The sequence below is a fragment of the Malaclemys terrapin genome, chromosome 1 (genome assembly GCF_027887155.1).
Source record: "Malaclemys terrapin pileata isolate rMalTer1 chromosome 1, rMalTer1.hap1, whole genome shotgun sequence".
NCBI classification, from domain to species: Eukaryota; Metazoa; Chordata; order Testudines; family Emydidae; genus Malaclemys; species Malaclemys terrapin.
Genome location: NC_071505.1, coordinates 328,396,228 through 328,421,221, shown reverse-complemented (window position 1 = coordinate 328,421,221; position 24,994 = coordinate 328,396,228). Strand labels below are relative to the sequence as shown.

Genomic DNA, 24,994 nt, shown 5'->3' with positions numbered 1-24,994 from the left:
GAGATTTAGGGGACCCAGGTTGCATCGCCACTGACAACAGTCTAACCTTGGGCATCATTTCATCTCGCCGTGCCTCAGTTTCCCCACCTGTAAAATGGGGGCGATTACTTCCCCGCTGGTGGGGAGCAGATTGAGGGTCTGGGATAAAAGGCGCTGCTAAGTCTTATAACAGAAACAGCCCCCAAAGCAAACACGAGATTTTCCTCCTAGTGCCTCCTCTGGTGGAGCAGCTGCTCCCCGCCGCTCAGCCTCGCTTGGCACGCTCAGCTCAGGCCTGCGGGAACAAGGAGGGACCCGCGGCGCTGCTCCCTGCCAAAGGGGAAGGGCCCAGCGGGGGCAGCGGCCCGCAGCGAGACACATCACACCTGGGCTCGCGCTGCGCTCCGCCCCGCCAGGGCACCACTCGCGGGGAGAAGGGAGACCCGGCGGAGGCGGAGAGGGGTCCTGGCGCCGCGCTGTGCCTGGGCTGGAGCCATGGGCGGGAGGCAGGGCGCGCTGCGCACGGGGCTGGGCTGCGCCCTGCTGCTGGCCCTCTTCCTGCTGGGCTTCCTGGGAGGTGAGTACAGATCCTCCCGGCCGGGGGGCGAGGAGACAGAGAGTAGGTGGGACCCCAGAGCTCAGGCAGGGATTGAACCGGGGATTTACACACACACACACCCCTACCTACCTTCCCCAACCCAGGACATGGTCTCCTTCACCTCCCCCTCTTCAAATACATGCACCCCTTTCTCCCCCACAGGCACACAACCTCCTAGGCACCCAGCCCTCCACACCCAACTCCCCAGTACTAGTCTATTATAGATATACCACAACTCCGCACACCATCCTCCACCAGACACAGTCCCCTTTATTATTTCCATCTCCCAAACAGTGACCAGGTCTGCACTTTAAACCTCCCTACCCTGTGTGTGTGTGAAGGTTAAGAATAGCACCCAACCAGGGGGATTTTACTGCTTGTTAGAGGCTTCCTAAATAATCACCTTCCTTAGAGGATGTCAAAAAAGGTTGTCTTTTCCTTCCATTCCCAGCCACCTGCATGATTTGTGTGTGTGTGTGTGTATATATCACCAAATTGTCTGAGTGAACTGGCAGCTTCTTAGCAAGGATGATTCAAGAAAAATAGTTTGGAAATTAGAGGGTTGTGCTTTTCCTCCTTGTTTCATTGTAAAAGGTGGGGGATGTGGCTTCCATTAGCTGCCATCATAGAGTTTAAGGGCAGAGTAACTCAGGACCTTTGGGTTTTGAAATAAGGGACTGTCAATTGACAGCTCACAGGTGGGTTGCTGCACTCCTATGGGAGCCCCATTTACTCCAATGGGGCTTTGTGTGGATGCAGAGGTCTGACTGTACAGTCACTTGCAAAATAGGGCCTAAAAATGCTTAAAACTAATCAGGCTAAACATTAAAAGAATGTGGTCAATCTCAAACAAACCCAACACTTTTGCCCTTTTTCAAAAGAAACTTTTTTACGGAACACACTTAAGACTACTATTACTGAAAGATGCTAGAGAGAAAGAGTCTCTTTCAGTTTTCCATTGTGCACTTGACATCACTGCTGTGGATTGCCATTTTCATTGAAGTCATTTTCTCTGTTTATGTGGGTTTTCTGCTACAGAGGAGCAACACCACAAAAATTTGCAAGGAATGACAGTATTTGACAATGCAGTATTTTAAGTATCAGAGGGGTAGCCGTGTTAGTCTGGATCTGTCAAAAACAACAGAGAGTCCTGTGGCACCTTTAAGACTAACAGATATATTGGAGCATAAGCTTTCATGGGTGAATACCCACTTGTGTCTGACGAAGTGGGTATTCACCCACGAAAGCTTATACTCCAATACATCTGTTAGTCTTAAAGGTGTCACAGGACTCTCTGTTGCAGTATTTGAAAACACTTTTAACTTTCCCCCTCTCCTCCCTCCTCCCCTGAACACCTAATAACTATGATGGGGCTGGCGGGAGGTCATGGAATCCTAGGCTTTCATCCTGAAAATGCTCATGCCCATGCTTCACGTTAAATACTTGAGCAGATTCATTCAGGTAGGGGTCAGTCCCTCTCACTGTTCAGTGAATGTTCACTGTGAACATGATGGGTCTGATTCTCCCCTCATTGTGAACTGCATTCAAGTTACAGGTCTAAAAATGCTAACAGAAGAATCTGGTTAAATGTATTCTATATTTATCAATGTGTGCTCATATAAATACAGGAGTGACCTGTCACTTCATCATGATCCAGTAACAATAAACATTTTACTTTTCTATTTTGGGCCACAGTCCAGCAAACACTTTGGAATCTGCTAAAATGTAAGCATGTGAATAGTTCCATTGACTTTAATGGGATTACTTGTGTTTAAAGTTAACCATATGCACAAATACTTCAGCATTGTAGGGGTTGGTAAGTATCAGGCTTTAATGATATTTTTCAGGCTGGTTACTGAAACCCACTGAAAAAACAACTAGCTCAGCAGATGCCTATCAAAATGTGAGACAGAAACTTGTGGCTGAAATGAAAGCAGAAAACATCAAGCAGTTTCTACGGTAAGCTTTATCCTTTTTGGTTTTCAAATAATTATATCAGCCACAAAAGCCATACGTTGTAACATTAGCCCCAGGGAAGAGCATTTGTTGGCTGTGTTTTTATGATCTCTTTTATATTTTGGGATTACATGGGTTTGTGCACAATGTTGAGAAAAGTAATAAAACACATGCTCTCATTTTAATGTTTTTTTCCAAGTTTTAGAAATTATTGTACTCCAAAGTGTCCTTTCCCCAAAATAGACTGATAAAGCTTGAGAAGTAGAGGGTGTGAGATATATATATAAAATATTTCTATTTACACAAGTTAGTTTTTTTGTAATATATTTGTTATATAAATGTAGATGTTAAAGGCATACATAGAGTTGTAAGACTGTGTAGACAAAACATATCTACATCCAGACCATTGAAAAATCTATGGTTTGAACAATATGATTTTCTCATTAAAAAATTCATGCTGTTAGTTATGTTGCTTTTATTAAGGTTATCTATGCAGTTCTGTAAGCTCTCTGTTTCTTATACAAAAGCCTTTCCATTATCTGAACTCCAGCTAGTATAACATTTTCCCCCTGAATCTTGCATTATTTAAGTCCTAACATCAATAAAGAACTTTGCTTTAGTCTCAAACAGAAAACTTAGAAAAGGAAAATGTTTTATGTGTTGCAGATGGACAGCTATTACATGATAAATAATATAGCTAGTGATTCATTAATCTCTGTATCTCAGCACCCAGTGACCCAATTAGCTGGGGTAAAGTAGAAAGCAATTCATCCTGTAGGAATATATTAACCATGGGAGGGGAAAAGAATGCAGTTGAACTGCCTATACAAGTACTCTCTAGTGTACAGGAATTGGATAGTATCCCTTTAAATGGTGTGTGAGCCCTCTGGTGGCCCTCAGTGTCTTCCATGTTTCAGAAGCGAACCAGGACACAAGACCCTTGCTGGGGCATGTGTAACTAGGGCCTAGTCTTCACTTACCGGCTGGTCCGGCGGCACGCCATCGATGTTCTGGGATCGATTTATCGCGTCTGGTTAAGACGCGATAAATCGATCCCGGATCGATCCCGGAAGTGCTCACAGTCGGCCCCGGTACTCCAGCTCGCCGAGAGGAGTACGCGGCGTCGACGGGGGGAGACTTCCGGCCGCGTCTGGACCGCGGTAAGTTCGGACTAAGGTACTTCGAATTCAGCTACGTTATTAACGTAGCTGAATTTGCGTACCTTAGTCCGAAGTCCGGACTAAGTGGGGACCAGATCTTGCATGTTGTGCATAGTTAGTAAACTGGATTATTTGGACCCCACTGTGCTATGTGGTTCCTTCATACGAAGTTTGTTGTATGAAAAGTAAAAGTAAAAAACACATCAGGAGCCTTTACTTCTGTCATGTATTTCACTGGAAATGAAAACAATGACTCTTGCACATGTTTACTTTTGGATAATGTAATCAAAAATATCCCCAAAAGATCACATAAATCAACGTTGGTTACTAACCTATGTTAATATTCAGCATTTGAGAGTGTGAGGATGCATCTAGGACACCAAACAACTCATAACTAATTTGATTTCTATTTTATTTTATTTATTTTAAACCTAAGTGCTTTCACTTCTAACATGAATTAGAGCCAATAAAGTACATAGACCTTGTTTTGTTTTTTGATGCTCACAATAAATTAGAGTGTTGAGAAAGAGAGAGAGCATACAAAAGTCTAGGAAATGTACCCACTGAAAACAGTGTGAAATTTCTCAGTAATTATGCTGAAGTCTCTGGGTCACAGGGAATTATAAGTATCTAGTCTGCTTGTTTTCATGATGCCAGAACACCTTCTGTACATTTTTGCTAAATCAAACTATAAAGCAGGAACTGCAGAAATTTTTACATTAATTCACTATCCAAAGACTATGTTAATGGTGTTGTAAAAGAAATACAAGATTAAGGCTTCCACATCACACTCTCGTTCCCTCAAGCTATTAAATCTGTCCCCACAGGGTGGAAAAAGCAAAACTTCAACATCAAAAAGCCAGGAAATACAGAGGTACAAGTAATACTTCCCACATCACATAACCTTAACTGTGCAGCCATTTGATCACTGCTCTAAGGAGGAGAGTGAGACCACAAGAAAAAACATATGAAGTGAACCCTAATGTATCTTTAAAAATCATTTTAATATGGGACCAAAATAATTAATATGCAGCAACCATAATTGTACAGTTATTGCATGGAGCCATTAGGGGGCTAAGTTAAGGCTGTTTAGGTGCATTTCTGTACCTTAACATATTTGGATTTCTTTTAAGTTTAATTTTGATGTCGAATTTTCTGGCTTTATTTGGGGGGTGGGGTGGAGTATTGGCAGGGGTCCAGCTCCCTCTTCCCTCTCAATTCCTAAACACAGTTTGCCGGAAAATAACAGTTCAGAGTCCAGTTTGCAGACAATTTGGTGGGTTTATTGCAAACATATTCTGAAACCCTTCACATCAGTCGGGCTATCTTTATATGCCAATAGAGTTTTCATTTTTCCCTCCCCCAACTACAGTTCTATACACTGATAGAACCCCGTTCTTCTCCTAACCCCTAGCTTTGCACGCCAACGGCGCTCCCTCTCCTCCCCCCTTTTCTTGGCAAACTTAATTATACTTGTAGTGCCCCTCCCCTGGTACCACCCCTACCAATATATGGTCATGTTCCCGTTCTGGGGGGTCCTGAGTCTGAGGTCAATAAGACCACCTCTTTTGTACCTGATGGGAGGGGTAAGGAGCGGTGTTTCTTCTGATCATGGTTACTCTCTTGCAGACTCTGCATGCCCTCCTTACACCCTTCCCTCCTCTCCCCTCCAGCTACTTGGTAACCATTGCAACCCCTTGCTTGATTAGCCCCTTATCTTCAAGGCTACCAGCTGCAGGGGGCCGGGGCGAGGGGGGGAAGGTAAGGTGAGGGTGGTGCAGCCTTGTGCTTTCACTTATATTCCCTTACTTGCTTATTTAGCCTATTTAAACTAAAAGCAAGACCAAATAATTATTATTTAGTCTCTACCCTATTTACTTTACATTCTCCTAACTGGGAGGATAACCCTAAATTACCGATATGTAACTTATTTTATTTGTGTTTTTTGTTTGGGAATTATAACTCCAGATCCATAAAGGTATTTAGGCACCCAAACCCCAGATTTAGGCACCTATATATTGGATTTAGGTACCTAAATCCCAGTTTTGTCTCCACAGTGATCCACAAATCTGCTACCTAAACCTGTAGGCATCTAAATTCACTCTGTGCCTAAGTTTCTGCCTCTAGGCATGCACACTGTTGCCTCCACCTAAGCCTTAGAGCAATTCACAAATGGGGGAACACATGCATTCGTCCACCTAATTTGCATGCAGAGCCTAATCTGGTTGGTGTGATTAGTGGCTGCCTCCCCATTCAAAATCTGGCAGGTGGCAGAGTGACCCACCTTATAACTTTTATCCCAGTGATTAGCGCACTTGCCTGGGATATGGGAGACCCAGGTTCAGTTCCCTCCTCTGTGCCAGAAGGGGAGAACGGATTTGAGCAGGCTGTCTCTCCCTTCTCAGGAGAGTGCTCTATCCCCTGTGGCAGTTACTCAGAGTGAAAAGCTAAGCTGATTTATTTTAGGACCTCAGGAAGGATCTCTTTGCACGTTATCCTGCCTCAGGTTCTGGTAACTATGTTGTTGTACCATTCAACATTTCATCTAAGGGACTTAACCATAACAATTTACTTCTTGCACGTGTTATGAAGATTAGGCTACTTGGACTCTTCTGTCAAATGCTTTTCTGAACTTTCTCCTTACCCATGACTTTGTTTTATTTTAGTTCGTTTACAAAGTTTCCTCACCTGGCAGGAACAGAACAGAACCTTCACCTTGCTAAGCAAATTCAAGCCCAGTGGAAGGAATTTGGATTGGATTCAGCAGAGTTGGTTCATTATGATGTCCTCCTTTCCTACCCAAATGAAACTCAGCCCAACTATGTCTCAATTATTGATGATCAAGGGAATGAGGTGATTTTATTTTAGTCGACTGTATGTAGAAGAGCTCTTTAAAGAAACGGGGTCAGGTTCTGCCCCCACTCACACCTGTGCATCTTCATTGTGTTTTATAATCTGATGAAAAGCCTCTATCTTAAAAAGGAAAATCCACTGCTGCTGGGTTATGTCACCCAATCTCTTGGACTAATATTTAGAAATAATTTCTGCCAGGACAGATCAGTGGGGATTGCTTACATCTTACAAACACACAAAAGGAATCTACTGGTTTATTGTACCCTCTTTGTTTCGCTGTGCAGCAAACCAAGCACAAGGCAAGTTTTGTGTATGGCGAAGCCATCCCCACTCCAAGATCGAATACCAATATTTCACTGCTTTTCGGGTACAGTTTTGACAATTCCATATGGTTTTTTTTTTCTTCTGGATCTCCCCCTCAAAGTGCCTAGTGTACTGCAGTAGACGTAATGATGCATGAATGCATTACATGCCTACCTTCTCTGCAGAATGCAATAGTACAATGCAGGGGCAACCTCGGTCATCTAGAATTAAGATTTTGGAAAGAATATGAAATATCAAGTAAGTTTTCACTTCATTTGCACGGTTAGTTTATCCAATTTATTTGTTATAGGAGGGGCACGTAGTACTGCCATTATTAAGGTTGCCCAACATTTCCCATTCTAGGATCCTCTTTTCAGTCACTTACGCCATTACCAAGCTGTAACTGTTTGAAATTTACCATGCCGGGTGTCTGCCTCATGCTGATTTTTTTTTTTTTTAATTTCAGCCAAACAAGTACAGCTGTTTCTGAGAATGAGGTTAGGGGAAAATATATTGTTTTGCCCATGTTAAATTCTGATGACCTTTTATCTAAGAAGCTCTGTAGCCCCTGTGCTTTGGAGCAGAGACTTGGAATTTGGCAGGGAGGTTACCTTTGTGTCAGGGATGTGCCTTTTGTTATCCCTGTGAAAAATCTATCCAAATTGGGTCAAGTTGTAAACCTCTGAAGAATTGGGGTTTGCACATGATCAGTAGCTACTTGGTAGAGCTAATTCCCTGAAGATTCTGTATGCACTGAGCATGCTCCAGTCTAGGGCTGAGCGGAGTTTCCAGGACTCTGGGCTGCTGCAGGCTGGGCACCGGGACTGAGAGTAGGGCAGCTGTCTCCCCTGTGCTCACAGGGGTCCCTCTGCTGATATCCCAGCAGTGGAAAAAAGAAAGCCACTTGAATGGAATGCAGAGAAGACAAGAGCCAGACTAGGGCAGGGAGAGGAGATTGGGAAAAGGAGCCTGTGAGGGGTGGAGAAAATTGGAACTGGGAGCTAAGGTGGGGGATGACTGAGATGGGGAGCTGCTGGTGAGGAAGACTGGGAGTGGCAACAAATGAGGTGGGATAGCTCAGTGGTTTGAGCATTGGCCTGCTAAACCCAGGGCAGGGCCGGCTCCAGGCACCAGCTTAACAAGCAGGTGCTTGGGACGGCCAAGGGAGAGGGGCGGCACCTGCGGCAATTCAGGGGCGACAGGTCCCTCACTCCCTCTGGGAGCGAAGGACCAGCCACTGAACTGCCGCCGCCGATTCCGGCTTTTTTTTTTTCCCAATTGCCGTCGCCGATCGCAATCGCAGCTTTTTTTTTTTTTTTTTTTTTGCTTGGGGTGGCAGAAATGCTGGAGCCGGCCTTGACTCACAGGGTTGTGAGTTCAATCCTTGAGAGGGCCATTTAGGGATCTGGGGCAAAAATCTGTCTGCTTTGAGCAGGGGGTTGGACTAGATGACCTCCTGAGGTCCCTTCCAGCCCAGATATTCTATGATTCTAAGACAGCATAAACAAGGAACCAGAGTGTGGGAGAAGCACTGGGCAAGGAGACTGGGATAATTAGGGAAGGGAAGACTGGGAGTGTAGGGAGACTTGAATGGAAAGTCCAAAGGGGGGAGACTAGAAGTGGCTGGCATGAAAATGGGGATTGAAATGAGAAACCTCCAGAGTGGAAACTGGGACTGGCTAGGTGAGGAGAATGGGACTGGGATGAGGTGCCTTGATGGGGAAGAGGCAGGACTAGGACAGGTATAGGGTGAGGGGCAGAAGGGGTGAAGTTTGGGGTGAATGGGCAGGACAGTGTATGCCCATTGGAGCGCTATCACCTCCAAGCTATGAAATTACACACACACACAAAATACATTAAAAGAACATTATTATGGTTGGAGAGTCAAGCACTGAAAAATTAGGAAATACACAGGCAACCTTAATTCTGGTATCCGTAATTCAGCCCCCTAATGCACATGTATTATGATACAGACTTTAATTACATGATCACATGTTATCTAGCATTTCCTAACGTTTCAGTGCTTGACTCTGCAACCTTAGTATGTGCACATGCAAACCCCACTGTTCTGCCAAGTGGACAACCAGTCCCAAAAAAATTCATCCTGATAAATTCCTGTACTTTTTTTTGTTTGTTTGTTTTATTTAAATAAAATCTTCACAGACCCCCTTGTAATATTAGTTATTATTTGTAAGTGTTTATAGATTTTCTTTTACATAATAATGATCAGTTCCAAAGTAAAAGCTCATCCTGCCACCGTTACTCACATTGAGTAGTATCTTACTGTGTGAGTCAGAGTGGCATGAGCACTAAAGATATGGGACTATTTTGGGTCGTAACAAAAGGTTCTGTACCTAATCAGAGAGTAGATCATCTATGAAGTAGTAGGAAAGGATCAATAGTCTTAAGTAGGAGTAACCACTAAATTACAAAAAGTCTCTATAATAATAGGGACAAACTAGGTGTCTATAATTATTGTCCCTTTTCAGCACTCTTCAGTTATTCCTTTGTTTTGATTCAGGTAGTGATGCATAAAACCCACACAAATATCTATCTATCTGTCTGCCTGTCTTCCTGCTCTTGTTCAGTTATGAAGTTCTAACTATGTATCCCTCTCTCACTTTAAGTTATACTTGATTTCTTTTTTTGATAATTTTTTTAATACAAAATGGCACACTGTTCTTAATAACTAAATTTAGTGCACAAAATTGTGCCAAGACTTCACTGAGCTTACCCAGAGGAAGAATCTGACCCAAAGCTTTTACTAAAATAACTGTTTGTTCTTCTTGGGTGTTTTGGTAGATTTTCAATACATCGTTGTTTGAGCCGCCCCCTCAGGGATATGAAAACATTACTGGTGTGCTGCCACCATATAATGCTTTTTCAGCTCAAGGAGTGCCAGAGGTATGAAAACAATTCTTATGAGTCCTGATGGTTGAAATCATATTTTGGGAAAGAGTTACCTTTCCTGTATTGTTCTGACTTCTTAAAATATCTTTGCAGTGATCTCAGGTGACAATACTGAAGTTCATTATGCTATAGCCTAAGGGATGGCGACAGTATGTACTGGACAGAATAAAGTCTAGAAGTTACCCATTGAACAATTTTAGAGAATTTTTGTTCAAATCAGATATTACTATTTCTAATTAGAAAGATACTTCAGGGTGAGGTTAAGGCTTATATGGTTCCTTCTAATGGGGAAACCTAAGCGATGGGGTGGGGGGAAGTAGTCTGAAGTTTATCTGCTTTAGTCATTAAGAGTAAACCTTCTTGTTTGTTATAAATCTGAAGCACACTCATGTTCTGAAAGATCACACTCTCTAAAGTTAATCTGATTGATTCTTCTATGATGGATAATTCCAGACAACATTCACCACACATGTCACATCACATGAGTGGGCAAAAATAAGTAAAATAGGAAGTCTACCTATTGTGCAGCCGCATGTTAGGAATAGCGCTCTTTTCTTTACTCAAGCCATAAACAGCTTGCACATGCTTTGCTAGAAGAACAATCCAGTGTTGTAGTTTTCAACATCAGATAATGAGGATGCTTCTAAACATGGGATTATAGAGAGAGTTCATCAATGAAACAAGCCTTTCTAAAAAAATAATTTGGGAGAGTTTTGCCATTAATTTCACTGGGAGCCGGATCAAGCCTGTAGAACTGCAAATATTGGGTACTATATAACAGATGTTCAATAAATAAAGTTGCATGATTCTAAAAACAGATACTTTATAACAGTTATGACAGTATATTTTTTAGTTTCTAGCCTTCTTTCTTCCTTGGATAGGCAGATCTGGTGTACGTGAACTATGGCCGCACAGAAGATTTTTTCAAACTAGAGCGAGAGATGGGAATTAATTGTACTGGAAAGATTGTCATTGCCAGATATGGGAAAATCTTCAGAGGAAACAAAGTGAGTGTTGTGGGGTTGTTTTGTTGTTTTGTTTGTTTCTCTCTCTCTCAAATCATAATTAGATTAGTAAATTAAAGGTCTGAGGCTCCTTACATTGGCATCAATAGGAGTGTTGCTATTGATGTCAGTGTGGGCCAGATTAAGCATTAAACCCTTGCTTCAGAAGCCAGAAGTTCCTTCCAAAGAGAAATTTTATTCTTTATTTTACTGTAAACCAGAACATGTGAGTGCCGGGAGCCAGTTCTGATCCAAAAATCATGTATGCTTATCATGTGTATTAACAGGGACTTGCAAAACAGCAAAGTAAGATGGCTGTATTGGAGTACTGAAACTTTGACTAAGATGAATGCAAACTTCTCAGAAGGGGCTTACAAGAGTTTAGTTTAGGGGATATAATAGCCCATACAACCAGTAAACACTACTGCCTTTTTCAGCCATAGATCTCAAAGCATTTTCAAGAGGTAGGTGTCATTATCCCATTTTGACAGCTGGAGAAACTGAGTCACGGAGGTTAAATAACTTGTCTAAGGTCATACAGCAAATCTGGCTATGCTGGGAACAGAACCTGGTTCTCCTGATTCAGTCTTATGCCCAATGCTTGAGGTCATGCTGCACTTTGACATACACTTCCCTTGGGTCAATGATTCCAGCTCTGCCACATGAGAGTTCTGAAGTGTCTCCCAGGTGGTGGCGTGTTGCAGAGCCCTTAGCCAAATACAGTTCTTAAAACAAATAATTTTGCAGGTTAAAAATGCCATATTAGCTGGAGCCAAAGGCATTATACTGTATTCAGACCCTGCTGACTACTGCACCCCTGGAGTAGATCCTTACCCAAATGGCTGGAACCTTCCTGGAGGTGGAGTCCAGCGCGGGAATGTGTTAAATCTGAATGGGGCAGGGGATCCTCTCACGCCAGGTTATCCAGCAAAAGGTGAGTGACAGATTTGTAGCTCTAAACATCTGACACTTGCTGGTATCAAAAAGGGTCTTGTCACTAGCAATTAAACTGTTTTTCGTACCCATGCAAAAAGACTTGCTGTTTAAGAGAATTTCCAGCAAGAGTTTATTTTCCTAGTGTTGAGAAGGTTCTATCTGCACATCATTCTAACTGGCCTTTCTCAAGCAAAAACAGTTGCCAGGCAATATCTCTCTGCATATGAGCCAAGCTTTATAGCACTTGTAAATCAAGATGTGGATAGGCCATGCAGTAGATATGAGTTAGGATTTATTGAGATTTGCAAGGAACTATGTTTCTCGAGAGGACTAGTTGAAACTGGATTATAGCCTACCATCATAGAGGAGTAATAACCTTGCTTGGATGTATATTTCTTTGCTGATCATAAATGCCAGGTAGAAAAACACTGCAAACTTCTGTTTATATGGAGTGAAAGTTCTGCATTAAAACTAGCAGTAGCCACTGGAGTCAGTGGGACTAATCTCTGATGTGTGACAAGATGCTGGATGACTGGAGGGATCAGTATACATCAAATCTAGATATGACTTTGGGACTCTTCATTGTTACAAAAACAACTCAACTTAAAAGGCAAGCTGATGAGGACAGCAAAATTTGATATTCCAATATATTCTTGGTTTCTCAGAATATACCTTCAGGTCTGAAGTTGATGAGGGAGTGGGAATTCCCAAAATCCCAGTTCATCCCATTGGATATCATGATGCAGAAATATTATTACGGTAGGTCAACTTCAATCCTTTGTACTTGGCTTCGGTATTCGTGTGCACACTGCAAAAAGCCTTTTTTGCATTAAAAGATAGTAAAACTGATGCCCTTTTTTATTGCTCTTGTGTGTTACAGGCAGACACATATAATAGTAGCAACATATGCTACAGAAATACAAACCACTGTTGGCTCTGAAAACAATGAGGAGTCCTTGTAGCACCTTAGAGACTAACACATTTATTTGGGCATAAGCTTTCGTGGGCTAGAACCCACTTCATAGTTTTTTACTGAAAAACAAAGTGGAGCACAAGTTTATTCTCTAGATGTGCCACAGAAGAGAGATAAGACCAGGAGTTTTTTATTAGTTTCTGTGCTTTAACTCAACGCTCATTTTAGCTTACAAAATTTCTAAGCACTTTAATAGAGTTTATGCTAATTTACGGGCCCTCTTAATAAATAGTAAATGGTTGCACATACAGTTTGTGCAACACAATCTCTTAGAGCTTTGTAATCCTTCCTCACACTCATTTTCAGGTGTGCTGTTCCACTGGGGAGACTTCTACTGTTAGCAAATTGGCCAACTGTGTTTGTCTTGGTTTTCACTTAACAGCACCCTGGGAGGACCTGCAGCACCAGACAATAGCTGGAGGGGAAACCTCAATGTGTCTTACAACATTGGGCCTGGATTTGCAGGCAGCTATTCTATAAGGTCTGTTTGAGCACTTTTGCCTATTTATTGAACACTGCAAAACCAAACACTACCTTTCAGAGTAGGATTCTGAGGAATATTACATCTTGGAGCTTAGAGGAGAAACTAACTTCCCTCTGAAATAGGCAGTATGATTGGATGAGGATCTTTAGGGTTTAAAGATAAAATGTTAAAACAATGGGCCTGCTCAGTGACAATGGGAACACTGCCATTGACTTCAACAGGCATTGAACGAGGCCATGTATATCTCCCTTCTCAGCTCTTGTATTACGTTTTCTTGAGAATTTCAAAATTGAGCATTGGTCAACAGTAACTAGCCTTTTTATTAACTTTTTTTTTCCACTGTCAAGTGAAAAGCAAATGTTTTAAAACCTTTCTCTTTCTGGGCTCTTTTCTTCCCTTCTGTTTCTGAAGACCCAGGTGACAAGAAATTGGTAATCTATGGTGGTGGAAGAGCGGAGCACAACTTCTGCAGTGGGTCTCTTGCCTTCACCTTTTCCCTAGTCCCATGGAAGCTTTCTATGAGAATTCCTTGGAGTTAGAGCTATGGAGTATGGGCGTGGCTGGGGCCCAGAGATCCGCTGCTCTCCAAAGTTTCTAGCCTTTCTGGTTGCAAAGAAAATCTTGGAAATGTGAGCCCAAGAAGGGAAATAAAAAGAACCCAAAACATATTACTTTTAAAAATCTGCTCATATTTTTGGGGCTGTGACTCATGATTTTTGAATGCTCGGGGTTTGCAATATTGTGTTTGCTCTTTGTACTTCACTCAGCTTGTATAGTGAAACAAAACTGGTCAATTTCATTTTTTGGCTCTCTGGCACTGGCAGAGAGGGTCACAAACTATGGGCCAAGGAGCTGATAGTCTGCAGAGAGCTGCTCTGGTCACATGGTGATGCTTCCTCCTCCTAGCTTCCAGCCACTGAACTGCATTAAATGAAGCTAAAAAATGCATTACTATGGTAATGGGCCATGTAAGCAGTGGCTGTTGTTGACTGACAAAGGGCCAGCCCTCCATTGCCAATGGGACAGGAGGTGGTTTGAAAGATCATGAACAGGAGGGCATAATGATGTGTTTTTTCCAACACTGCAAAGACATGTTCAAATTTAAAAAATTGAAGTCTTCATTGGATTTTTTTCATGCGTGTGTTTAAAACTTACTGAAGATTTAGAAAACATACAAACAAAAATGTCGACAGAACAAATTTGACACTTGAGATAAAGGGGACTGTAAAGGATCCAAGCAAGGGGAAGCCAAAACAAACTAATAAAACAAATGTCCCCTTTAAGAAGGTCTCAGGGAAGGAGCAGTCTTAACAAAGTTATGGCCCTTACTGCGGGGCCCTGGTTCAGAGCTCCTGAACTGAGTCAGCAAATAAAGTCTCGGGGCCTGGTCATGCTAGTCCCCAACATCCTGAGAGAAAGACCACCAACCATTGCAATCTGCATGCCTCCTTCTCCTCCTTCCCCTTACGTTTTATGACAAAGCAGACTCACTTGTTGAGTCTATGACTGCCAAGCACTGGACACCACAGCTAATTCAAGAATCAGTCTTTCACCTTTTCCAGAATTCTTTAAAGAGTTGCAATATTGCTTTATTTTTTAATAGGGCCTTATTTTCCTGACGCTCTTACTAGGCATTGCAGTGAGAATTTTGACTTTAAGGCCTCTAAGTTTTTCATATAAATACCCCGTTTTGATGATACTCTTCACACTCCCAAAGGAGATAATCAGTTGTTTTCTGGATCTTGCATGTCCCACATAATCCATCTTTATGTTTGTTAGAAACAAATTACTATCTAAGCCACAGTGGCCAGTTAAAGTTCTAAATAGAGCCACTTTGCTCTTTCTCTCAGGGCCGTGGAGTATATCCGTATTTTCAACTCTTGGGAATATTTCATGGAATCTTTCCCCCTCCATTTCTTTTCCCGTATTTCCTGCCATTCCTCTCTTAAACTCATTTTTAATTAGATTTTTAAATTCCAGTTTTCTTAAAGGGATTGCCAGATCAACTTACCGGTGTTTGACAGCATTTTTTGCCACTTTGTCTGCCAGCTCAGTGCCTAATATCCCTACATGCACTGGGTCCATGCGATTATTGTGCTTACACCCAAGTGTGTCAAATCAGTTAACAGTAATATTTCATTAGCTATATCATTTCTGCTCTCTGAAGCTGCATGCCTTCTAGTTTCCTCCTCCTGTTTAAATAGCCCAGGTTAGGGCAGAGGGAGCCTTGAATGTACCCAGACTTGGTTCAGCTATAAGCACCAGACTGTTCCTTCAGGGAGTAGTACCCCTTCTAGAGGGACAAAGGCCTAGATCCATAAGATATTTAGGCACTTACCTCCCATTGAAATCAGTGGGAGTTAAGCACCTAAATACCTTTGAGGATCTGATCCAAAATGTTTTGAGCACATTGGAGAGCAATAAACTGTATAATGAGAGGAAAAACAATATTAAAATGAACAGAACATGTATTAGGTTGCTAATCACATTTCTTGAGGACTTACTTATTCATAGGATTTTTGACATCCTAACCTACTTGACGGTGTCCTTTTTAGTCAGTTCTTGGAGAAGCTCCCATGGTTTCACTATACTACAAGCTCAGGGCACTGATCCTGCAAGCACTTGTGCACCAGAGTAAACTTTATGGATGGGAGTAGTCCTCTTGAGTCCAGTGGGATTATTCCATGTTTAACTCTTTGCAGGCTCAAGGCCTTGGGCTTAGCTTCCCTTCTGGGCAAAAATCCATTAGTTGTGCTGAAGAAGGTATTGGTTTTGACAGCTAGAGAGCTTTACCATTGAGAAAATAACTTCAAATGAGACCCTGTTGGATTTTTGCCCAGGGCAGACAAATGTGTGTTTTGTTTCACAAAGAGAGAGAGGACTGAACATTCCCTGTCTTTTACAGAGTTCCTAATAGATGAATGATTTTTTTAATGGTCTGGCAAAGCTTGATCACTTTGATCTGATGTCTTAATGTTCTTGGAGAAATACTCAATTTATTCAAAGGTTTTTACCGTTCAGTTGTTTCATGCAGTTTTAATGATTGTTTCTCCAGTTACCATTTAATCAGACTTACGCATCGTATTTCTACAAAGGAAAGAAGCAAGTTCTTATGAGATTTTTAAAAACACATTCCTTTATTAAATATTATCCAATCATTTGGGTCAAAATTTAATATACGTTCAGTTATTACTTTTTGTTTTTAGTGTGATCTGTTGGCCTGCTGTTAATCTACCCCATCTTAAAAGTATTACAAGGAGATATTATTGGCATGACTCCCTTTGAAACCATTGTGACAAATTTCATAAAGAACTTTGAAAGTCTAGGAATTCATGGGGTTGGTGGAATTTCTCTTGTCATCCTTCAGTTTCAAATAAAAATAAGGAACTACCCTGTTTCCCCGAAAATAAGACATCCTCCGAAAATAAGGCCTACTTACAGTTTTGCCTCTCGTTGTAATATAAGGCATCCCCCCGATAATAAGACCTCCCCGATAATAAGGCATCCACCGATAATAAGGCATTTTTCATTTCTGAAAAATAAGACATCCCCTGAAAATAAGACCTAGCGCATCTTTGGGAGCAAAAATTAATATAAGACACTGTCTTATTTTCGGGGAAACAGGGTAGCACAGCCCTGGTATAGATTCTGTAAAATGATAATCATTTGCCATGTATAAGTAATTTCATTCATAGATTGTAAAACAGTTTATTACAGAGATAAGGTTTCATTCTTCCTATTATACAGATGGAGAAGTTGAGATGTTAGCCAAGGCCAAATAGCAAGTCGCTGGGAATTGGTTGACCAGTGTTGCTGGATTATAATCTTAAAGCTTTAAAGATAAAATTGTACACATGGACTGTATTCTCAACTTTTATATTTTAAGTTTCAATCAGTGTTCTCTTGATAGTTTGACCATGGTAACTAGTCCTTTAATTAACTTTCTTAAATTTCGCCATCAAGAGAATCGTAAATATCTAAACACATTTTTTCTTACCTTGGCCTTATTCATTCCTCTCTGCAAAAACTCCATTTATTTTGGGGAACTAAATGGGGGACTGAAATACAATTCATCCCCTCTACAACCCAACCCTTTTGTGGGTGCTAATCCAACCTCATTCCACTACAGTGTTTAAACACCGATTGCAGAAGTACACGGGCTTGTTCTAACTGTGTTTGTAAAACATGTTTAAAATTGGTTCATCTATCACTGTTCCAACCCTAGTAAATGCCTCCTCAAGTCATGGATAACTACTTCATTTTGCTTTTGTTTCAGAAAGGTCAGAATGCATGTCCACACTCACAACAAAATAACACGAATTTACAATGTTATTGGCACTATCAGTGGAGCGGAGGAACCAGGTGACCTTTTTGCATTTGCTGAAGATGTTCTTAGGTGGCATGAGGTTTAACTTTTCAGAGATAATCAGATAAAATTTGGAACTGGAAAAGACTTACTAGGTCATCTTGTCCCTCCCATCACAGTGTTCCCCCAAAAGATCTGTAAGTGGTACACAAATGAGAATGCTACAATAAACAGCTCACTGGGACAGCGTTGCGCGAGACATCTCATTTTCTATAGGGTCTCTAACACATCATTCATACAGTCTTACACCAGCATATTCTAGTGCAACACAAAGTATGATCTAGAATGATCAGAGGAATGGAAAACCTATCGTATGAAAGGAGACTAGAGGAGCTCGGGTTGTTTAGTCTGTCCAAACGAAGGCTGAGGGGGGATATGATTGCTCTCTTTAAATATATCAGAGGGATAAATACCAGGGAGGGGGAGGAACTGTTCTAGCTCAGTACTAATGTGGACACGAGAACGAATGGATATAAACTGGCTGTGGGGAAGTTTAGGCTTGAAATTAGACGAAGGTTTCTGACCGTCAGAGGGGTGAAATATTGGAACAGCCTTCCGAGGGAAACGGTGGGGGCGAAGGACCTGTCTGGTTTCAAGATTAAGTTAGATAAGTTTATGGAGGGAATGGTTTAATGGAAAAACATGATTTTGGCCAAAGGAATACCGTACCTTGGCAGGTAAATAGTATAATGGCTAACGAGGGTCAGGCTGGAGACTCTTGCCTACATGCTTGGGGTTTTACTGATCGCCATATTTGGGGTCGGGAAGGAATTTTCCTCCAGGGTAGATTGGCAGAGGCCCTGGAGGTTTTTCGCCTTCCTCCGCAGCATGGGGCAGGGATCGCTAGCAGGAGGGTTCTCTGCCAATTGAAGTCACTAAGCCACAGGATTTGGGGACTTCAACAGCAGAGTCAAGGGAAAGAGTAGGGACGGCTTTGTGGCCTGCAACATGCAGGGGGTCAGACCAGATGATCATAATGGTCCCTTCTGACCTTAAAGTCTATGAGTCTATAATGGACTAGTCATGAGCTGAACAAAGTACTGGATCCCACAACATCCTGAACTTTGGAGATCCAAGGTCTAGATCCACATTTCTCAGCTGCTTGTATCTTTATAGTGGCTTAAATTGAAACCCTGGACACAAACTTTGGGGTGGTTGGTATTTGATTTTGTGTTCTGATTTGAATTCTGTATCTGGGTTCCATCTCCAGATCACAGAGTCTAAAATTGCTCAAATCATCATTGAGCAGACAGATCCGGGTAATTTTATTCTAACAGTGGTTCCAAGATAAGGGATGAAAAGATTGTTAAAACAAGTCTGTGTAGGTACAAAGATTGTAAACGGGGGGGAGGGGAGAATTAAAAAAGCATTTTTGTGTCAGATTGTAAACTGCAACAAGATCAGTAGGGCTGATAGGCTGGGCTTTTTAAAAACAATGAAATTAGTTTTCATTGTGGTTTGGGAAGGTGGGGAATGAAGTTAAAGGGAAAGACTGAATTATAGGTACCCCAAGTGTATTCTGAATTAAAGACTGATTCTGTATCTTTGTTTCCAGACAGATATATTATTCTGGGAGGACATAGAGACTCCTGGGTATTTGGTGGGATTGATCCAACCACTGGCGCAGCTGTTCTTCAAGAAGTTGCTCGGAGTTTCGGCAAAATGATGATGGAAGGTAACTTATTCATTGTAAATGGAGAAGGTGAAACACAAGGTCTATGAAAAACACTATTTTGAGAAATTTACCAATAAGCAAATGCATAGACTTTGTTTGCCCTCTGCATAGGGTTGAATTTCACATAATAGGTATTGCAACTTCTTATATGTGTGTGCACATGCATATGAGTCAGGAACTGGGGGAGCTCCTAAACATATATATCTGCAATGAGCTTAACATCACATATGATGTGAGTTGGTTGAATTTCTGCTCTCCTTGCCTGTGTAACGTTATGTGCTCTGAGAGTTTTGCCTTTACAATAAAAATATTGCAGTGGATGTGCTGATCTGCAGAATTTGGGGTGACAAATTTTCACTGATACATATTACACATCATTTTCCATAATGTACTAATTTTTATTTAAGTGACTCAGTCAACTGTGGCAGTCTTTCTCTAATAGAATTTTTCTCTTGAAGTCAAATTTAACTGTGTGATTACAGGTTGGAGACCTAAAAGAACTATTATTTTTGCTAGCTGGGACGCAGAAGAATTTGGACTATTAGGTTCCACAGAATGGGCTGAGGTAAATAAAGAATAGTACAAAAGCATGACTGATGAAGATATGTGGGCCTATGTCTGCCTATATGGGCTATGGAGTCTATGTGGACAGACCCCATTTAAATTAATGGAGCTCCATGCATATTCAGGGGGATCTGTATATACAGAGCCCATTGTAGGATCAAGGCGCAGTTGTTTGTAGCACAGCAGGGTCCTAATGGGAGCTCCTGGACACTACCCTAATATAAATGCTAACTAACTAATAATGATGGTCTGCGTGCACTAGCTCCTCATAAGATTTAAAAACTATAGCACTGTTGGCTTTGAATCAAATATACTAAGGAAGAGTACGGTAAGTTGCTGTCCTGCTTGAAAATCTGTTTCTTCAACAAACAAAATGGCCTCCACAAATTGAGATTCAGAGGGGCCAGACATATTTTTGTGGATGGCTTTTGCCTCCTGTGGGTCCCAGAGGTTTGGGTGCTGGACCCAGGGCTAATTCAGTTGTGGGAGCCCTGACCGCCTGACTCTGAGTTTCCCCATATCTCTCCATCAGAGAGGGGAATCTATGGAGTTTTCCTCCCACTTCTCTCTTCATGGGGGTTCACCATGAGTGAGGTAATCTGGGCCTCAGTTCTTATGTTGCAAGTGGATTGGTCACCCCTACTAAGAAATGTAGGACTTAATCAAAATTTATCTTAACTCACTGACAAACTGAGGTTAAAATTAGAGTGGAAAATTTTCTCCATTGGAAAATGTTGGTTTGTTGAAATCAAAAACGGTGGGCAGGGAAATTTTTGATTTTGATGAAATTTCATTTTGAAACAATTTGTTTAGAGACATTTTGATTTTTTTTGTTTCAAAATAACTTTTCATTAAAAAAACTATATTATATTTTATGCTGCTGTATAGCATTTAAATTCATGTGCCTACATTCATAGAATCATAGAAATGTACGGCTGGCAGGGACCTCCAGGGGTTATCTTCTGAGTCCCTCCCCCTGCGCTGACATTGGAACAAAACCAAAAACTACAAAATACTGTGACAAATGGAAAATCTTTATTCCTAATGTCCAAAAGAATCCTGTTTTCCTGCTTGATGGCAAATTTGAGGTTCCCACTGCCCTTGAACTTCTTTCACAAGTACATTCTCCAATATACAACTGAAATAGACTTGCCTGCCCATTCTGCTTAATGCAGAGGAAGTTTGGTCACTAACAAGAAAACCAAAATTAAAGTGTAACAACAGTTGACTTGAGGAAAACTAAACTTTGTGGAGTAAATATTCATCCCAACTAAACTCCAATAGTAAGAAGCATAAAAACTCATAGCTAACAGGACTGAGCTCCAGTGAACATAAAACGTTTAAAAAACACCAATTCTCATCAAGCATGTCTGTTTCTACAGGAGTATAATAGAATTTCTTTTTGTGAATCATTGTCCTAAGGTACTTTTGGTTTGATAATTTAATACCCAGTTATCCATTGTTCATCCAATGGTAGAATCATACTGAATTTCTGCACCCTAACAACCTCTCAGACTTTAGCCCCAGTTTCTCTAGTTTATTGCCTTTTAGCTTCATTTTGGTGCCATCTATTCCCTCCCTCTGAATCCTGGATTAGACTCTGACTCTAGAGATGCTAGTCAATGCTCACATTAAAGGTCCTCTGCAGTTATTTACCTGGACAATCTTTCATCCCCTAAGTCTTGGGGAAAATTAACCCTTTGCTCATTAGGTGAGGGTTGTGAACACAGTATCTGAAAATGTATCAGTACCCCCTAGTTATGGAAACATCTGTTCATAAATGAAGTGATTCATTCAAATCAAGAGGCTAGTGAATATATATATATATACACACACACACATGCTCAGTCCTTCCCTTTATTTTTCTTTTTACACAGACACTCTGTCTCTCCCTCCCTCCCTCTCTCTTGCTCACATGCACACACAACATTGGAGAAATCATCCATCAGATCATTTATTTTATCATATATTTATTTTTACATTTGATTCTTATATCATTTGTACATTATACTACTTTACAATAGAAAATTACCAAATATAATGATTACCAAAAGAAACCAGTTAGAATATCAATTGACAAAGCCAAGTACCGATTTTAAAACCAATTAGAATATTGAGTACCTAATCACCGCTTACAATCAGAATACCAATTTCAAAATTAATTACCAATTTGTCAAATAAAAATAGTGACATGTAAATAGTCAAAATCAGAATGAAACATTTTGATTTGCTTGAAACACATTTATTTTTGTGAAACTTCAACATTTTGGCTTTTCATTCCAATTCAGATCTTTTTTTTCTTTTTTCCTAAATGTAAGAGTTTCCTGTGGAACAGAAATTCCAAATTTCAACAGCTCTAGTTAAAATGGAGTTAAGTCTGAGAGCCCATATCAGTAATTCAGGGTAAGACACAGAAGAGGGATATTGTAATTATCCCAAAACCAAGTGTTGCAAAACCACAAAATTCAGAATTAATCTTAATTTTGAAAGAAATCCAGACAAGTCAAGCCATGGAAATGCACAATAAAGGCACCCATACAGGCTTAATTCTGGCCTGCAGTGACACCATGCAATTATAATAATACCACCAATAGCCTCCCCACCCCATCTTCCTTCCGATGGAGCTGCAACTGTCACCTCTAATATTTCATGAATGGCTTGAAGATCAACTTTAAAAACACCGCAGCTAACACAGCTGAATGTCATGCTCCCTGACCACTGGCCAATCTTATTCATTAATATAGTTAGGCATTTATATAGTACCTCTCACCTTGACTGGTCCAGAACCTCTTTGTTTTTTATAGTATTAATGGTGCAACATTACATGATCACATATTATCAGTAAAGTAAACATGTTTCCCTTTTCACAACTACAGGAGAATGCTAAAGTTCTTCAGAAACGGGCCGTTGCTTACATCAACACAGATTCTTCTATAGAAGGTGTGTTTAAAATTTTTTGTTAAGTCTATTGGCTTCCTAGATGTAGGTTAACATTTTGCTGCATATTTGTTACTGCCTCAAGGATTTGTGATGCAAGGTACATAACAGGATATTGAGAATGCACAGAGGCAAGTTTAGAGTAGAGTGAGAGAGAATCCAACTCGGTTCTCATACTATTTCCCCCCGGCAAATAGCACCATCATGAGCTATGTACTTGGGGAGAGATCTTTACGCCAAAGGCAGATGATTATATAAATATACCTTAAATATGTCTCCTGAAAAGGTCAGGGTTTAATATTGATAGTTTAATGAGCTCAGCAGTTTAACTCAGATTTTAATCTATTTCATCGCTACATTTGCTTTGATATCCAGTTTGCTATGTAGTTTATGGAAGGCAATGTTCACTGTACCGGCCTGACTCCTTTTACTCAATGGAGTTCTGGTGTAACGTCTCACGGTACAGTGTATTGTAGTATCACAAGACAACTCACATTATCGCTTTAAGCTTTGAGTTCACTGGGGATGGAGTTCACCCTGCTGCCACAGACCCCTGTCATCAGCTGAGCTCAGTGTTCTGTCTGTGCAGAGATGTGCCAGTGGAGCCGTTGCATAGGCAGCCTCTGTGCTGTGTGCGCTGGGGTGGGGTCCCCATGCCAGCAACAAGGGAAGGTTGAGAGTGGCCAAGAGGGGAAGTGATCCACAGATGCATGGTTCAGCTGGCCCTACCACACCACTCAGGTCCTGCAGAGGGCGTATTAAGGTTCTGACACACAGGAATGCTGCTAAGAAACTGGACTTTATTTGCAGGCCCCCAGCCACGTGATCTAAGTCAGAGTGATGACATCAATACCCCATCACATCCCAGTGTTCAGTGACACCAGTGATTATTGTTGGGGCTGCAGCTACCATTCCATCCCTGGGGTAGCAGCCAGGGGAGAGTGGGTGCTGTGCTGCACCGCGGCCTCAGTTTGTTAGAGGGTGCCACATTCTATCTACACTTTGTCCATTAAAACCCAATTACTCTGGTTTCTTTACATGAGTGAAGTAGGTTTCACCATGAATGTTTAATAGTTCAGTTTTGGTTTGGTTAGCAGAGAATTCTCTTCATCACACAATGATTGGAAACAAAAAAACAAAAACAAAACCTGCTTTCTAAATGCTCAGTAAGAATTGGGGACAGGGGCGGAAATCAGAGCTGTTCCTTCAATTACACAGCCTACATGCTGTGTAAAAAGTAGATCAGACTTTTAGCCTATATTTCATGCCTACAGAAGATCTTGCTGCTGAAATAATAGCGTTCTCCCTACTTCATAGTCGCAGTGTGTATTGTAACACATCTATTGGAGACAATTTGAAGCCAGCATGCTGTTGCAGTGCCAATTTGCTTCCAAATCTTGATTATGCAGTGATGCCTTTGTTTATGTATCAAAGCAAAATATGAAAGTAAAGCATTGTGAAACCTATAATAAACAAAACTGGCGCCACGCTTCAGTGCACTGTTTTAAGTACATTAGTCCTCTTTCCCTTGACTCCAGGCATTTGAATCCCCAATGGAGTGATAGCATCTATATTCCTTGGAGGAATCAGTTAGTACATCACAGTACATTCTGCACTATGCCAAGTACAGTACAGCACATTTATCTTATTCATTGTCCTTTCGCACAGAAAATGATTGGTGTCCTTTGAGAACGTTGCCTTGCATCTAATTTCCAATTGCTAAATATACAAACTCCTTGGCTATGCTAGCTAATGTAACCCAGTGTTCTTTTCCATTATTACATTACTGTAGTTGTCTGACTAGTTTTAATGTGAATTTAATTTGTCTGTTCAGCCAGAAACAACACACAGCTCTAAAATATTATCAAAATCTGCTAACCGTTCTAACAAAACATAAACTATCAGATGTGGCAGAGTTCTTATATATCCCTATGTACCCACCATTTGTTGCTAGAGTTTACAGTCTGTGGGTATTATTGGATTCTCTATCAGCTGATGTTAGATGATCATCTAACATTTTCTAGGAAGGCCATTTTGCACTTTTGTCTGGTTAAAAGATAGTGACCGTTTCTTTTGGCTGTGGACCTTGCTGCAATAATCTATGCCTTTGTCACCTGAACACTGGCTCGCTGTAGTGTGTTCTATCTTGACTTAAATCAACTTACAAACTAACAGTGGTGCAGAATGCAGGAGCAGACACCTGCTGGTTAACTAGTGCATTTTGTGGAGAGCAAACGACAGGCAGCCAATGCAGATTGCAGAGCACTGCTGTTTTCTGGGTGAAGTTGAGGGTCTT

General features: G+C 41.1%; 1 protein-coding gene across 3 annotated transcripts in view; it reads left to right on the top strand.

Moving 5' to 3' along the window:
- The first annotated feature begins 317 nt into the window (after positions 1-317).
- The window catches only part of LOC128830044 (N-acetylated-alpha-linked acidic dipeptidase 2-like), a 44,702-nt gene continuing 20,025 nt past the window's right edge, over positions 318-24,994 (top strand). The window contains exons 1-14 of one of the 3 annotated variants that reach the window (XM_054015678.1): positions 318-556; positions 2,425-2,536; positions 6,360-6,546; positions 6,831-6,913; positions 7,316-7,346; positions 9,652-9,753; positions 10,641-10,766; positions 11,511-11,697; positions 12,365-12,458; positions 13,055-13,153; positions 17,433-17,518; positions 19,078-19,197; positions 19,680-19,762; positions 22,638-22,701. In XM_054015678.1, coding sequence (XP_053871653.1) covers positions 475-556; positions 2,425-2,536; positions 6,360-6,546; positions 6,831-6,913; positions 7,316-7,346; positions 9,652-9,753; positions 10,641-10,766; positions 11,511-11,697; positions 12,365-12,458; positions 13,055-13,153; positions 17,433-17,518; positions 19,078-19,197; positions 19,680-19,762; positions 22,638-22,701 — 1,456 coding nt within the window. In that variant the 5' untranslated portion in view covers positions 318-474. The remainder of the gene's footprint in view (positions 557-2,424; positions 2,537-6,359; positions 6,547-6,830; positions 6,914-7,315; positions 7,347-9,651; positions 9,754-10,640; positions 10,767-11,510; positions 11,698-12,364; positions 12,459-13,054; positions 13,154-17,432; positions 17,519-19,077; positions 19,198-19,679; positions 19,763-22,637; positions 22,702-24,994) is intronic. The other 2 variants (XM_054015676.1, XM_054015677.1) reach the window with 2 other exon arrangements.